The following is a 16872-nucleotide window of genomic DNA, read 5'->3' as shown; positions in this document are numbered from 1 at the left end:
TGCTATTTTGAATCTGGTGTAATCCATAATGAGCCTGTGAATGTCTGTCTGTTACTCCGGAAATATAGTTGGAGATTTAAGATTACACCAACACTGTATACAGCTGTACGCTTGTGATACATTACCCATTTACTGCTTTTTATATTCTTGTCTAATCCATACTGGGCCTGAGAGCGTTTGTGTCTGCCTCCTCAAATATATACGGAGATTCAGAATGTTTAAACTATACTATATATACCTTGTATCTGGTGATACTGTACCCTTTTTCCATCTTTTTATATTATTGTGTAATCCATACTGAACCTGTGAGCATCTGTGTATGACTCATGAAATATATACGGAAATTTACAATTATCCCTAGACTGTATAGAGCTTACGGTTCTGATACAGTACCATATATCTGCTGGTATTTTGGGTATATTTTCACAAAAATTAGTAAGTATGGTGGAAGAGGCCACGGACGTGGGTATGGGGGGTCAGCTGGTACTGATCGTAGTGGTGGTGCATCTGCTGGTAGTGCCAAAAGCACAATAGCAGCTAAGGCAGAAGGTGTTGAGCCTGCATCATGGTCTGGCTCTGGAATGCCTGTAAGGCTCCCTTTTCTGGGAGTAGGTAAACCACTTTTAAAGCCGGAGCATCAGGAACTGGTTTTGCCTTACATTGCTGAAACAGCCTCCAGCTCTATCACCTCCTCTTCTGAAGTTTCAAAAAATGCAAGCACTGAGTCATCAGTGCAGGCTTCTGGTCAGGAGCAACCCCTTTCCTTAGGTCCTTCACCCCCACCAAAAGTGAAGGATGTGGCAGCCCACATTTCAGATTACTCCATGGAGCTCTTTTCACATACCATGCCTGGGTTAATTCTAAATGGGGCACATTATATATGGAGCATTATTTGGGCCCATCATACACTGAACCATCATCCATGAGGCCCATCATATACTGAAGCATTCCAAATGGGGAAAATCAGACACTGGAGCAGCATTTATGGGGCCCATTATAAACTCAAGCATTAGAAATGTGGCTCATTTTATATGGAGCTTTATTTGGGCCCATAAGACACTGGAGCATCATCAATGGGGCCCATCATATACTGGAGCATTCTAAATGGGGCAGATCAGACACTGGAGCAGCATCTACGGGGCCCATTATACACTGGAGCATTAGAAATGGGGCCCATTATATATGGAGCATTATTTGGGCCCATAACACAATGGAGCATCATCCATGGGGCCCATCATGTACTGGAGCATTCTAAATGGGTCAGATTATATATGGAGCATTATTTGGGCCCATCATACACTGGAGCATCATCCATGAGGCCCATCATATACTGGAGCATTCCAAATGGGGGACATCAGACACCGGAGCAGCATTTACAGGGCCCATTATACACTGGAGCATTAGAAATGGGGGCCATTATATATGGAGCATTATTTGGGCCCATAACGCACTGGAGCATCAAACATGGAGACCATCATATACTGTAGCATTATGTGGAGCTCATCATATACTGTATAGAACATTATATGGGACCAATTATTCTGTATGGAGAAGTATATGGGGTTCATTATTCTGTATGGCGCACCATGTGGTGGCCATAATACTGTGTGGAGTTATATACTGTCCGTTTTTTGAGCTACTGTAGAATTTAAAATATATATCAGTCACGTCATGTAAGAAGTGAAGTATTTTTCATTGTAATATACCTATATTTCTGTGCTGTATTGGAGCATCATGAATTGTGGTATGTGTTAAAGGGGCGCACTGACACTCTTTGGCATGGGGCACACGAAAACCTGGAACCAGCACTACCCTCCCACAACTTTAGCCAAATAACCCCCAGTTTTCAATGCGCAACTATTATTATAAAGTAAATTAAGGTTGACAAGCTTAAGTAATAAGAATTGATGTTGTTGGCATTGAAATGGACACTGTAGGTGTGTTTACTGTCCTCCACTCACTGCCGACTTTACTTCCCCATTGACTTGCATTGGGTTTCGTGTTTCAGTCGGACCCCCGACTTTTCGCTTTAGTCGGCCGATTTCGATCGACTCGACTTTTGAGAAAGTTGGGTTTCATGAAACCCGACTTGACCTTAAAAAAGGTAAAGTTGCTCATCTCTACTAATAATAATAATAATAATAATTTTACTTCTATAGCACTCACATATTCCTCAGCACTTTACATTTCAGAGGGGACTTGTACAGACAATAGAACTTACAGCATAGCACTAATCACATAGATCAACAGATACCAAGAGGAATGAGGGCCTGCTCACAAGCTTAAGGGGGTTTTACACTAAGCGATATCGCTAGCAATATCGCTATAACGTCACTGGTTTTGTGACGTTATAGCGATATTGCTAGCGATATCGCTATGTGTGATACTTACCAGCGACCGGCTCCCCCGCTGCTCATCGCTGATCGCGCGAGAATGTCCGGCTCCATTTCTCGTCGTCTGCTTCCTGCTGGGCTTCCTGCTGTGACGTCCAGCGACGCGTGGAGGCGGGCGGGAGGACGCAGGATCGCTGTGTGTGAATGGTAAGTATCGTGCGCTGCGTCGCTGCTGCATCGCTGTGAGATCTTTCTGTATGAAAGCTCACTAGCGATCATTTAGCGATGCACCAGCGATCCTGACCGGGTCGGATCGCTGGTTGGATCGCTGATGCATCGCTAAATGTAAAAGGGCCTTTACAATCTAAGAGGAAGAAGGGGAGACATGAAAGTTGGATGGTAACAATTGCTTTTATTGTTTGGAACATCCCTAGTGTAAGAATCGGATGTTCATGTAATGCTGCATGAACCGATTGTCAGCCAAAGTATGTAACAGTACAGACACAGAGGGCTATTAAATGCATAAAGCATGTGAGAACATGATACAAGGAACCTGGTTATGGATAGCCATGGCATAACAGCCAAATACAAGTAAACAATTTTTGTCTTATTATTTGTATCTAAATTATAAGATTACATTAAACTTAAATCACTATTGCTGGAAATACGTCTTTCTTTTTATCTCCGGCTTTGCTTCTTTGAGATGAGAAGCAGGATTCTAGAACCCTAGAGGGCAAGTCTCATTAACTTTCTGCTGCTCTCAGTGTTAACAGTTTACATGCACAATTAATTTTTGCCTCAAGAACTTACAATTCAATTTAGGTCGCACGTAACGTTCCCTATAAAGCAGCTTATTAGACTTGTCAGTTTACAAGCAATTACCTCAAAGCCCAATATTAGCAAACGTTGTTTAGAGTCACATTGTGTAAAATGTATATCGCCAGGCATCAGAATATTGCAAATAAATGACCCATTAGATCTTGCAGCTTCTATGCCTAAAATTGAAGTTAGAGATTAATGTATCAAAAAGAGTATTTTTAATGTCAGCTTGATAAAATGATGTATGAAACTCGTAAAACTAGACAAGGTGCAACGTTTAGGAGCAAAATGAATTACTGTGTTAAGAGTGCTGAACAAAAGACTATTTGATCATTTTATTTTATTATGCATATTAAGCTTCAAGAATTGTCATGAAAACAATGTCATGAAACAATAGGACTATTTGTATCTATTCATGCTGATCTCAGGAGATTTCTTATCCATCACAAAACAGAGAGACTTTGTATCATTCAGGCACAAGATTCCAGTTTGAGAATAGATAACAGTTTGCACTGTAGCAAAAATAGATTGAAAACTTCTCAAGTACTCATTAAAAAGAGATAAATGCTTTGGGAGCCTTTCAGTGTACATCAGTAGACCTTGCTGGGCACTCCTCTGATCATCAAATGTGACTTCAGCAGTTGTAATCTACTAATAGTGCAAATTAACAGCTCATCTATGACTCTGTCTTTGGCTCATTTGTTAATCTAACTTGCTATCCCTGCAGCAAAAAGCAAACTTGATACAAAGGATTGTATTGATTAGCATCACAGCAGCCATAATGTGCCAGCGTGCATGTGTGTAATTCAGCCTTCGCTCTATTCCTATCTACTGCAAGCAAGACAATCATGGAGATTTTACTATGGAAAGTAGGAAAATTTGTAGTCTACAATTAAACTTTTACTTAAAAAAAAATCCCACAAAAAATTAAAAACACAGTGCACATGCTAAGTGCAGGCAAAAGTAAATCCAAAGCAGCTTCCAAAAGATAACCTTTGGGTCACCATAACCCTTATTATGGTTTATATTATTGGCATTAGTCTCAATGAGCATTAAAAATATAAAGGGTATTAGACTGATCTCACCAGGCTGTTTGACGTCAACTTGATAGGACAGGAGGCAGCAACGGGGATTTTAACTTTAAGGACTCATACTCACTTGCGAGAGACTCGCACGATTCTCATGCGCGTCTATGACATGAAAACCCGGCACTGCCGCCGGCACTCGGACTGGAGGGTGCAGCTACATGTATTTCTATGCAGCCGCACGCTCCAATCTGAGTGCTGTCGGCAGTGCCGGGTTTTCATGTGAGAGACTCGCACGATAATCGTGCGAGTCTCTCGCAAGTGAGTATGAGCCCTGAGGGTTGGCATCCCTTCTATCCCATCAATAGACTCTTGACCTTATAAATTGTTGTACCAAATTGTTCTTATTATTTTTGACTCCCTGGTTATCCCTACATATTTTCTAATTTCTACATACAGTCACTATTTGAACGGGGCATGACCATGGAGAGCTTCTTATACTGGATGAGTCTATATGCTTGATGGATTTGCTCCTGAAGTCAAAGGCGTGTATGGCCAAGTGGCACCTGGATAATTCCTTATTGTGTTAAGACAAAATATTGTGTGTAAAGTCATCCATTTGCTGATTTTGAAATTACATTGTCACTGCTGTTTTTATGTCAGCCTCATTTAGGAAAATCTTTCAACATCGTGTTACCTAAGTTATCAACTACATTTCAGCTTCAGATATCTGTTCTTTTATATATAAAATTAGAAAAATAGGAGCTATGAGAACTGTCTTCAAGATATATAGAAAATAGTTTATTTAGATAAATATTAAGTTAAAACACTACTAGAATATTAGGGTATACATAAGTACACACAAGTTTAGCATGGGTATTCAAACTTATGAAGGACACAGGTAAAGAGTGTCCAGAAGACAACACTGAAATAAAATGTATACGACCGGAGGAATCAAGTTCTTAGGAAAAATAAACCATAAGATATAATGTGTGTATGCCTTTAAGGGCAGATAGTAAAGTGGCTAATTTAAGATTGATCCATTCCTCACCCATGTTAGTCGCAGTGTGTGTCAGCGGACTGCCAGCCCCTATGCGCTTTTCTTGTAAGCTTCTTCAGGTGGCCAAAGATTTAGCCACTTTACTATCTGCCCTTAAAGGCATATACACATTATATCTTATGGTCTATTTTTCCTAAGAACTTGATTCCTCCAGTCATATATGTTTTATTTTAGTGTTGTCTTCTGGACACTCTTTACCTGTGTCCTTCCTAAGTTTGAATTCCCATGCTTAACTTGTGTGTACCTATGTATACCCTAATACTCTAGTACTGTTTTTACTTGATATTTATCTAAATAAACTATTTTCTATATATTGTGAATACAGTTCTCATCGCTCCATTTTTTTTAAATTTTATACTGTATATTTATGGGAGCACCTCTGTCGTGTTGGCAGATGACTAGCCATTTCTGACACTGTCAGATATCATATATTGCTTTGATCTAATTTTTCATATCTGTTTTTTTTATATAGGGTATGCGTGCTATCTGGTGTTTTCAGATATATCACAGACCCATTAAAATCAATGTACCTTTTTATGCGTCCTATTTTTGTGGACTGAATATTGAATTCCATAATAAATGATAATAAATACAAACAATTACCTTCATGTGTGTGGCCAAAATCCAGGGCCATGTTTCAAAACACTGTAAGCTCTTTCAGGCAGTGAGTTGCCAGTAATGAGTTGCTGTGACACCTGGATTTACAGTACAATACTATAATTTATATTGATGTTTCTCCTGATTATCAGCAGCAGAGCTGCAATACACAGCTCTGACATTCTGGAGAACTCCAATCCAGCCAGTTTTCTTCCGCAGTTCTGCAATTAAACAGATTATTTATAGGGTGTCTTAAGAAGCACCTGTGCATATTATTTATAGGGTGCCCTGTTTCAAACCAGTCTAAACTGGCCTTTAAGGATTTAAAGGGAAGGACATTTTCTTACAGGATAGCTACCTATGAGCGGGCTTGAAAGACAGTTTTCTTCTTTATGAAGGAAAGATATGTTGCTTGTCTGCATACTGTAACATGATACACTACATCCATATGTGACTTAAAATGTACAAAGTCATTTAACGCTAATGTTAATTGTTTAAATCCTTTTATCTTTTTTTCAATTTCACCTTAGGCTGAGAGGATTTTTCCAAAAATCACTAAATAAAACTGCTTACAACAAAATGGATCTAAAAGATCGAAGACACAGATCTTTGACTAGAGGTCGCTGTGGAAAAGAATGTCGATATACCAGCTCATCGCTGGACAGTGAGAACTGCCGAGTGCCTACTCAGAAGTCCTACAGCTCCAGTGAAACATTAAAGGCGTATGATCATGAAAACAGAATGCATTATGGGAATCGTGTTTCTGACCTAGTTCACAGAGAGTCCGATGAGTTTCCAAGGCAAGGTACGTCTGTCTTACTGTGAAGGTGCCTGACCTTTCGGGCAGCTCATTGCAATCTTCCTAAATGGAAGATGTAACAAATTGTGAGTGCAGCCCAGTGCTGTTATATTCTTTTTGCACCATCTAGTAGATTGTACTGCTTCAGGGATACATTACTTAACAACATTACTGTCACTGCACACCGTGGAAATGTATTTTCTGATATTGGTTTAACAGTCTGAACCGTATCTGTAAGACGCAGCAAATCTCAGGGACAATGTAATTCAGTGCCTAGTGATTAAGCGTCAGAAAAGAATTCCTTGCTCCCTAATTTATTGAGCTAGCACTAGTTATAGATTAGAGAAGGTATCAATATTAATTAATTAAATTGGACGCCTGATTAGAGATTAGTGAGTGGAAATCTCACTTGTAATGCTGTAAGGGAAATAGTCCTACACAGAAAAACAACATTCTGCCAGATTATTTTTAAGATAAGAAAAAGTGCTATACGCAAGGAGAAATATGGAATGAAAGCTTATCACAGCTGGCTAAGAGCTAGACCAGCTTCACAGTTAAAACCAAGCCATATGCTTAATATGCATGTGGATAATATTAGACGCGGGATTATAGAGTAATTGATGGGCAGGATAAGAAGCATGGATAATGCTAATAGAATGAGAAACTGCTGTATGTAATTGTGTGCATTTCCAGTGAAGGTAAATGTATATTGCTATAATTAGAGACCATGGTAGAATGCAAAAAATCCCGGCTATCGAGTTTAAGACACTGTTTAAATTTTACAGTGCAGTGAGCAAGATTTAAGAAATCCGTTTGGCATAAAATGGCGCAGTGGTTTCTTTATTCTTCAGAGAATCCCGTTGCTGACTTTTATCTTCTAATTCTTAAATCGTACCTCCACTTATAGTATGTCTGAGGCAATGTGTCATAACAGAAATTCAAGGAGCGGAAGAGCAAGGAAAAGCAATGGTCTTAGGACCCTAGGGGATTTTGGATTTGTATGACCATAACTCCTTATCTGCTAGCTGACTCTCCTGCCATTACCCTTAAAGGGAATTTGTCACCATATTTGGCTTGTCTAAACTATTAATATGGGCATACAGGATATATTATTGATTGCTGAAAAAAAGTCATTCCTGTATTCCTTATATCAGATGCCTTGCTGTTCATAAATCATGTTTTATCACTTTAGATAAAGTAAGATCAGGAGAGCGGCTATTACACACCTCCCCTTCATCTAAAATAAGCTCTGGAGGCAGAGTTACAGTCATATGTTAAAGTTTGGGCACCCCTATTAATGTTAACCTTTTTTCTTTATAACAATTTTGGTTTTTGCAACAGCTATTTCAGTTTCATATATCTAATAACTGATGGATTCAGTTATATTTCTGGATTCAAATGAGGTTTATTGTACTAACAGAAAATGTGCACTCTGCATTTAAACAAAATTTGACCGGTGCAAAAGAATGGGCACCCTTATCATTTTCTTGATTTGAACACTCCTAACTACTTTTTACTGACTTCCTGAAGCACTAAATTGGTTTTGTAACCTCATTGAGCTTTGAACTTCATAGCCAGGTGTATCAAATCATGAGAAAAGGTATTTAAGGTGGCCACTTGCAAGTAGTTCTCCTATTTGATTCTCCTATGAAGAGTGGCATCATGGGCTCCTCAAAACAACTCTCAAATGATCTAAAAACAAAGATTATTCAACATAGCTTTTCAGGGGAAGGATACAAAAAGTTGTCTCAGAGATTTAACCTGTCAGTTTCCACTGTGAGGAACATAGTAAGGAAAGGGAAGAACACAGGTACAGTTCTTGTTAAGCCCAGAAGTGGCAGGCCAACAAAAATATCAGAAAGGCAGAGAAGAAGAATGGTGAGAACAGTCAAGGACAATCCACAGACCACCTCCAAAGACCTGCAGCATCATCTTGCTGCAGAAGGTGTCACTGTGCATCGGTCAACAATACAGCGCACTTTGCACAAGGAGAAGCTGTATGGGAGAGTGATGCGAAAGAAGCCGTTTCTGCAAGCACGCCACAAACAGAGTCGCCTGAGGTATGCAAAAGCACATTTGGACAAGCCAGTTACATTTTGGAAGAAGGTCCTGTGGACTGATGAAACAAAGATTGAGTTGTTTGGTCATACAAAAAGGCGTTATGTATGGAGGCTAAAAAACACAGCATTCCAAGAAAAACACTTGCTACTCACAGTAAAATTTGGTGGAGGTTCCATCATGCTTTGAGGCTGTGTGGCCAATGCCAACACCGGGAATCTTGTTAAAGTTGAGGGTCACATGGATTCAACTCAGTATCAGCAGATTCTTGACAATAATGTGCAAGAATCAGTGACGAAGTTGAATTTACACAGGGGATGGATATTTCAGCAAGACAATGATCCAAAACACCGCTCCAAATCTACTCAGGCATTCATGCAGAGGAACAATTACAATGTTCTGGAATGGCCATCCCAGTCCCCAGACCTGAATATCATTGAACATCTGTGGGATGATTTGAAGCGGGCTGTCCATGCTCGGCGACCATCAAACTTAACGGAACTGGAATTGTTTTGTAAACAGGAATGGTCACAAATACCTTCATCCAGGATCCAGGAACTCATTAATAGCTACAGGAAGCGACTAGAGGCTGTTATTTTTGCAAAAGGAGGTTCTACAAAATATTAATGTCACTTTTATGTTGAGGTGCCCTTACTTTTGCACCGGTCAAATTTTGTTTAAATGCAGATTGCACATTTTCTGTTAGTACAATAAACCTCATTTGAATCCAGAAATATAACTGAGTCCATCAGTTATTAGATATATGAAACTGAAATAGCTGTTGCAAAAACCAAAATTGTTATAAAGAAAAAAGGTTAACATTAATAGGGGTGCCCAAACTTTAACATATGACTGTATCTTCCAGCCAGTGTCCTCCCCAAAGCCTGAAAGAGGTCATTTGCATAAAGTGATAAAAGATGATTTCTCAGCAACAAGGCATCTGGTATGAGACACATAGCAAGGACTTTTTTCAGCATTCTACAACCTGTATGCCCATATTAATAGTTTACAAAGGTCAAATGTGGTGAGAGATTACCTTTAAATTTATGACTAGAGATGTGACTTTACACAAAGTAGATGTGCACTGTAAAAGAGTTTTCTTACGTCAGACATTTAAGACATATTCACAGAATATCCCATGAATATCTGAGGCCAGAATCTCACCTTTGAAATGTCCTCCTATTAGGGCACCTGTCTACTTATCATAAAACTGAGTCATCCAGCATCTGTGGCATAAATGAGGCCAGATGGAGAGGTAGCTGCTCTTAGGAGCTTCTGTAACTACTATACATCTCAAAAGATGTAATGAACTGTTAGATTGTTTCTTATATAATAATTAGCCAAAAAATGTGACCTTGTAAAAGTGTTGTAAATATTCCTGATCTCTTTACAATGACACCAGTCAAGGTGGGTGGGAAGTGAAAAATAATTTCTTACACTTCAAGTCTTACATAGCCCACACACTCACAGTGTTGGGTATTCTATAGCCTACATAGATGTCTTGACCCAGCCAGCTCTCCAACTGTCTTACAATGACAACATCTTGGTACTCTGGTCACTGTCAGAACTTCAGGCATAGTTGATGTTAGACAAAGTGGGACCCTTGGCAAAAGTTTGAAATGGAGCCTCAAATACTAACATATTGCAACATCACACAGAAACATTTCAGTTCTATTTACACAAGCTGAGTTCAGGTCATTAAACAACCATGATTGACCACACTGAAGTCGCTCAATGCTTGTTTATCAGCCTCTTTACAATGGCTGAGGAAGAATGATGGGCACAGAACGATCCCTATTAGATCAATCTGTCCCCATACAGTATCTTGTTATCAGCAGCATATCTGCAGTTTTCATCCAGTGATGTGCTGCCGATAAACAATCCAATCACTCAATGACAAGGCAGCACTTTTCTTGCTTAGTATAATGCACCCCATAGTCCTCACATAGTATGAAGCACACCCCATATTCCTCCATATACTATATTGTGCCCCCAGATTCCTTCATATAGTATGATGTGCCACATATTTCTCCTTATAGCATAGTGTGTCCCATATAATACCCTCTCCATAGTCTTCCATATAGTATAGTACTCTTCCCATAGTACTCTGTAAAGTATAATAAACTCCCCATAGTCCTCAATATATTATAAAGCAGACCGAGACAGCCGTGGGGCTAGAAACCAGAAGTCCACAGGCCGCATCATGCCCTCCTGCTCGCTGTCTCCATCTGCACTGACTATGTTGGTGGAGGAGCCAACGGACACTTCCTTCACCAATCAGCATGTGAAACACCTGATGCGATGATGTCATTTCATCACGTCAGCTGAGTACTTTGGAGAGTCAGTGCATCGGAGACACCGAGACAGGAGCAGAGCACCGGGGGTATGTGGTGTTGTTTTTTTTTCATATGTATGTTTGGGTGGGAATGGGGAGGCTATGGGGGTGTCGTGCAGAACATGGGGATGCTATGGGGTGTCGTGCAGCACATGGGGAGGCTATGGGGTGACAATACCTAGCCCATAAGCAGAGAAGCAAAAAAAAAGGGAGAAAAAGACTAGACTAATGATGGTATGCACATCCCAATACACAATAAAAAACCTTTATTTCATATTGGATACAATAAGCTAAAATACAAACAAAGAACCAATATCCCTGACACCCCCAAAAAACAGGTAATAAGAACCTAAGATGTGGCCCATATTGGACTATTCATAGCCACCCATAAGCAGGCACATATCATGCAATTCTATATAACAAGACAGCCATGTACATTGCAGGCAAAGATAAGGCAGAAAAAAAAACTTGATATCGAGCATATAATAAATCAATGTAAGAAAAAATGTAAATCCTAACTGCCCTAAAGCATGTGGAACTAACCACATAAAGAAATTGCCTAGTGCAAAAGACGCCCAAGAATGGTTATACCATGGATGAAATTGCAAAGTTGCAGTGGATGCATAATGAGCAAATTAGAACCACCAGATACAGGTCAGAGCAGCAAGAGTCCCAAAGGGGTTAAAGAAAGGGGGTGGTAGGCACCCGTAGCTTATGGGTGGCTATGAATAGTCCAATATGGGCCACATCTTAGGCTATTTGCACACGCTGCGGATTGGTCTGCGGATTTTTTATCTGCGGAACCGCAAGTAAAACTGCAGGTAAAATGACCTGCGGTTTTACCTGCGGATTGTCCTGCGGTTTATCACCTCTACAATGGAGGAGATGGTAAAACGCAGCAGAATCCGCAGAAAAGAAGTGACATGTCATTTCTTTCTGCGGATTCAAAACCGCAGCTTTTCCGCAGTTAAAAATCTGCAGCATGTGCACAGAAAATTGTAAATCCCATAGGATAACATGCTACTGTACACTGCCTGCAGAACTGCTGCAGTTCTGCTGCAGCCAAAACAGCAGCAGAACTGCAGCAAAAACCGCAGCGTGTGCACATAGCCTAAGGTTCATATTACCTGTTTTTGGGGGTGCCTGGGTTATTGGTTCTTTGTTTGTATTTTAAATGTTTTTAGCTTATTGTATCCAATGTGAAATAAAGGTTTTTTATTGTCTATTGGGATGTACATACCATCATTAGCCTAGTCTTTTTCTCCCTTTTTTTGGGGGGATGCTATGGGGGTGACATGCTGCAGATGGGGATGCTATGTGGGTGACATGCTGCACAAGAGGATGCTATGAGGGTGACATGCTGTGCATGGTGATGCTATGGGGGTGATGTTGCACATAGGGAGGCTATGGGGTGACATGCACACATGGGGAGGCAATGGGGGTGAAATACAGCACATGGGGAGGCTATGGGGGTGTCATACTGCATACAGAGATGCTAGGGGGGTGACATGCTGCACATGGGGAGGCTATGGGGGTGTCATACTGCATACGGTGATGCTGTGATGGTGACTTGCTGCACATAGGAATGCTATGGGGTGACATGCAGCACATGGGGAGACTATGGTGGTGTTGTGCAGAACATGGGGAGGATATGTTGCACATGCAGCATATGGGGAGGCTGTGGAGGCCTCATGCAGTATATAGGGAGGTTGTGTAGGGCCTCATGCTGTGTATAGGGAGGCTGTGTGGGGCCTCATGTTGTATATAAAGAGGCTGTGGGGGCCTCATGCAGTATACACACGTGGTCAAAATTGTTGGTACCCCTAATTTAATGACAGAAAATCCCACAATGGTCACAGAAATAACTTGACAAATCTGACAAAAGTAATAAATCAAAAATCTATGAAAATGAACAAATGAAAGTCACAAATTGCTTTTCAACCATGCTTCCACAGAATTTTTTTAAAAGAAATGAAAGTCATGAAGTAGCCCAGGGCAGAAATGATTTTACCCTTACCTTAATATTTTGTTGCACAACCTTTTTTTAGGCAATCCTTGCAATCAAATGATTCCTGTAACTGTCAATGAGACTTCTACACCTCTCGACTGGTATTTTGGCCCATCCCTCAAGAGCAAACTGCTCCAGTTGTCTTGTGTTTGAAGGTTGTCTTTTGCAGATGGCATGATTCAGCTCTTTCCAAAGATGCTCAATAGGATTTAGGTCAGGGCTCATAGAAGGCCACTTCAGAATAGTCCAATGTTTTCCTCTTAGACATTCTTGGGTGTTTTTATCCCACACATTGATTCCAAGATTGTTGAAACCTGTGATGCTAATTAGTGGACACACCTTGATTTAACATGTCCCTTTTGTCACATTATTTTCAGGGGTACCGTCATTTCTGTCCAGGCCTATTTCATGAGTTTTATTTTTTTTAAAATTCTGTGGAAGCATGGTTGAAAAGCAATGTCTGACTTTCATTTTAATAGATTTTTGATTTATTATTACTTTTGTCAGATTGAAGTTATTTCAGTGATCAGTGTTGGTTGTTCAGTCATTAAACGATGGGTGCCAACAATTTTGACCTTGTCTGTATATAAGGAGGCTGTGTGGTGCTCATGCAACATATATAGGGAGGCTGTGTGGGGTTCATGCTGTATATGGGGGAAGCTGTGTGGGGCTCATGCTGTATATGGGGGAGGCTGTATGGGGTTCATGCTGTATTTGAGGAGGCTATGTGGGGCTCATGCAGTATATATAGGGAGGCTGTGTGGGGCTCATGCCGTATATATTAGAAGGCTGTGTGGGGTTCCTGAAGAATATATAAGGAGGGGCTGTGCTTGGGTTCAAATGATATATAGCGGGATGTCAGCATACCTAATTCTGCTCAATATTAAGTGATACAATTAATATTATTATCAATAATATAATATTTATAATATATTGATATTAATATTGAGTAGAGTTACTTTCCGGCCCTCCACAACAGTCACGGTCTTTCATGTGGCCCCTCAGGAAAATTAATTGCCCACTCCTGCCATAGAGTATAGTGCAGCCCCGTATAGTACATATAGTATAATGCAGCCACATATAGTATAATGCAGCCCTCATATAGTATAATGCACCCATAGAGTTTAATGCAGCCCCATATAGTACTTACAGTGGGGAAAATAACTATTTGATACACAGCTGATTTTGCAAGTTTTCCCACCTACTTCAACTGTGAGAGACAGAATCTAAAAATTATAAAAAACTGGAAATCATATTGTATGATTTTGAAATAATTAAATTGCATGAAATAAGTATTTGATCACCTACCGACAAGCAAGAATCCTGGCCCTCACATACCTGTTAGTTTTTTCTTTAAAAAGCCCTCGTACTCTGCACTTATTACCTGTATTAATTGCACCTGTTTGGAACAATCCAAGCTCCCATCACCATAAAGCCCTGACACATGTAAGTGAAACAGAAAAACCAGGACCCTTGGAACAGCCAACCTAACCAGAACATCAATCACAACAACCTGACAAAAGCCAGAATCAGGAAGATGGTAGACGAAGGCCAGGAGAGGTATGTCAGTGACTGGAAGAACGACATCATCAGCTCACAGAAACTGACCATGTACCGGAGTCTATAGAGAGACTACAGAATGGCCCCATATCTAGAGAAACTCCCAGACCCCAGAGACCGCAAGATCCTGAGCCGATATAGACTCAGTGCCCACAGTCTGGCCATCGAATCCGGCCAACACAGGCAGAGCTACAAGCCCAGGGAGGAAAGACTGTGCCAACACTGTGACCAGGAGGCCCAGGAGGATGAGACCCACTTCCTGCTTCACTGCTCCAAATACTCAGCAGTGGGGTACACTCACTTCAGGAGACTCACATCTCTTCCCGCATTTCATCACTATGAAGGAGGAAGAGAAAACATATATGCTGCTGGGGGAAGAAGAGAGAGCAGAGGAGATAGCAGTGCAATATGTGAGCGAATGTCATAGACTGCAAGAAAGAGAACTATGATATGCCATGGACTTCTATGGCCCCCACCCTGGATCTGCCCCATGCCCCCCATTCACCTTCCCTATGCCATGGACTTCTATAGCCCCACCCTGGATCTGCGCCATCCCCCCATCCACCTTCCCTATGCCATGGACTTCTATAGCCCCATCCAGGATCTGCCCCCATCCACCTTTCCTACAGCCCCTACCCAACATCCCTACAGTCCCTATCCCTATTTCCTTTTGTACACTTGCTTTGGCAATACTAATGTGTATTTAGTCCTGCCAATAAAGCTTCTTTGAATTTAAATTTGTATAAAAGATACCTGTCCACACACTCAATCAATCACACTACAACCTCTCCACAATGGCCAAGAATAAAGAGCTGTATAAGGACACCAGGGACAAAATTGTCGAACTGCACAAGGGTGGGATGTGAAACAAGTCAAAAGAAAAGCAGATTGGTGAGATGGCAACAACTGTTGGCACAGTTATTAGAAAAAGGAAGAAACAAAAGATGACTGTCAATCTTCCTTGGTCTGACCCTCCATGCAACATCTCGCCTCATAGGATAAGAATGATTCTGAGAAAAGTCAGGAATCAGCCCAGAACTACAAAGCAGGATCTGGTCAATAACCTGAAGAGAGCTGGGACTACAGCCTCAAAATTTACCATTAGTAACCATTAGTAACAGACTACACTGTAATGGATTCAAATCCTGTAGGGCACAAAAGGTCCCTCTACTCACGCCAGCACATGTCCAGGAATATTTAAAGTTCACAAATGACTATCTGGATGATCCAGAGGAGGCACGGGAGAAGGTCATGAGGTCAGATGAAGCCAAAATAGAACTTTTTGGTATCAACTCCACTCATCGTGTTTGGAGGAAGAAGAAGGATGAGTACAACCCCAAGAACACAGTCCCAATTAGGAAGCATTTTGGAGGAAACATCATACTTTTTTTTGCAAAGGGGACAGGATGGCTCCACAGTATTGAAGGGAGGATGGATGGGGTCATGTATTTAGAGATTTTGGCCAACAACCTCCTTCCTTCAGTAAGAGCATTGAATATGGGTCGTAACTGGGTCTTTCAGCATTACAATGACGTGAAAGAGCAACTAAGGAGTGGCTCCATAAGAAGCATTTCAAGGTCCTGGAGTGGACTAGCCATTTTCAGACCTGAGCCCAATAGAAAATCTTTGAGGGGGCTAAAACTCAATGTTGCCCAGTGACAGCCTCGATGCCTGAAATATCTGGAGAAGATCAGTATGGAGGAATGAGCCAAAATCCCTGCTGCAGTGTGTACAAACTTGATGAAGAACTACAGGAAACTAGGGATGAGTGAGTAGTGAAATACTCAGACTCGCTGTACTCATTACGAGTAGCTCCTAATACTCCAGTACTCGTAACGAGTAGCAAGTCCAATGTATGTCTATGGGAAATGCGAGTAATGGGTGGAGACTAGAGTTGAGCGAAACGGGTCGAAAAATTTCAAAAGTCGCCGACTTTTGGCAAAGTCGGGTTTCATGAAACGAAACCCGACCCTAGGATGAGGTCGGCCACGAGGTCGGCGACTTACGCGCCAAAGTCGCGTTTCAAAAGTTTGTTTTGCGCTCTTTTTCAGCCAATCAGGATCCACGGACACTGTGGGCAACGTGATGACATAGGCAGGGGTCACCACCATCTTTCAGAAGGGCATGCAAGTGATTGGCTTGCTTTGGTGGGCGTCACAGGGGTTATAAAAGGGCATGCACGCCGACCGCCATCTTACTTCTGCCGATCTTAGCATAGGGAGAGGTTGCTGCTGCTGATTCTGTAGGGAGAGCGTTAGGCAGGGAAGAAGAAAAAAAA

General features: G+C 41.1%; 1 protein-coding gene across 1 annotated transcript in view; it reads left to right on the top strand.

Moving 5' to 3' along the window:
- The window catches only part of TENM2 (teneurin transmembrane protein 2), a 6300157-nt gene that overhangs the window by 1209039 nt on the left and 5074246 nt on the right, over nucleotides 1–16872 (top strand). Inside the window, exon 8 of the mRNA XM_073589482.1 lies at nucleotides 6365–6639. Coding sequence (XP_073445583.1) covers nucleotides 6414–6639 — 226 coding nt within the window. The 5' untranslated portion in view covers nucleotides 6365–6413. The remainder of the gene's footprint in view (nucleotides 1–6364; nucleotides 6640–16872) is intronic.

This window comes from Dendrobates tinctorius, unplaced genomic scaffold (assembly GCF_039654945.1).
Source record: "Dendrobates tinctorius isolate UK_male_01 unplaced genomic scaffold, ASM3965494v1 ptg000108l, whole genome shotgun sequence".
NCBI lineage: Eukaryota > Metazoa > Chordata > Amphibia > Anura > Dendrobatidae > Dendrobates > Dendrobates tinctorius.
Note: the sequence above shows the minus strand (reverse complement) of the source record. Positions and strands in the feature narration are given on the sequence as shown.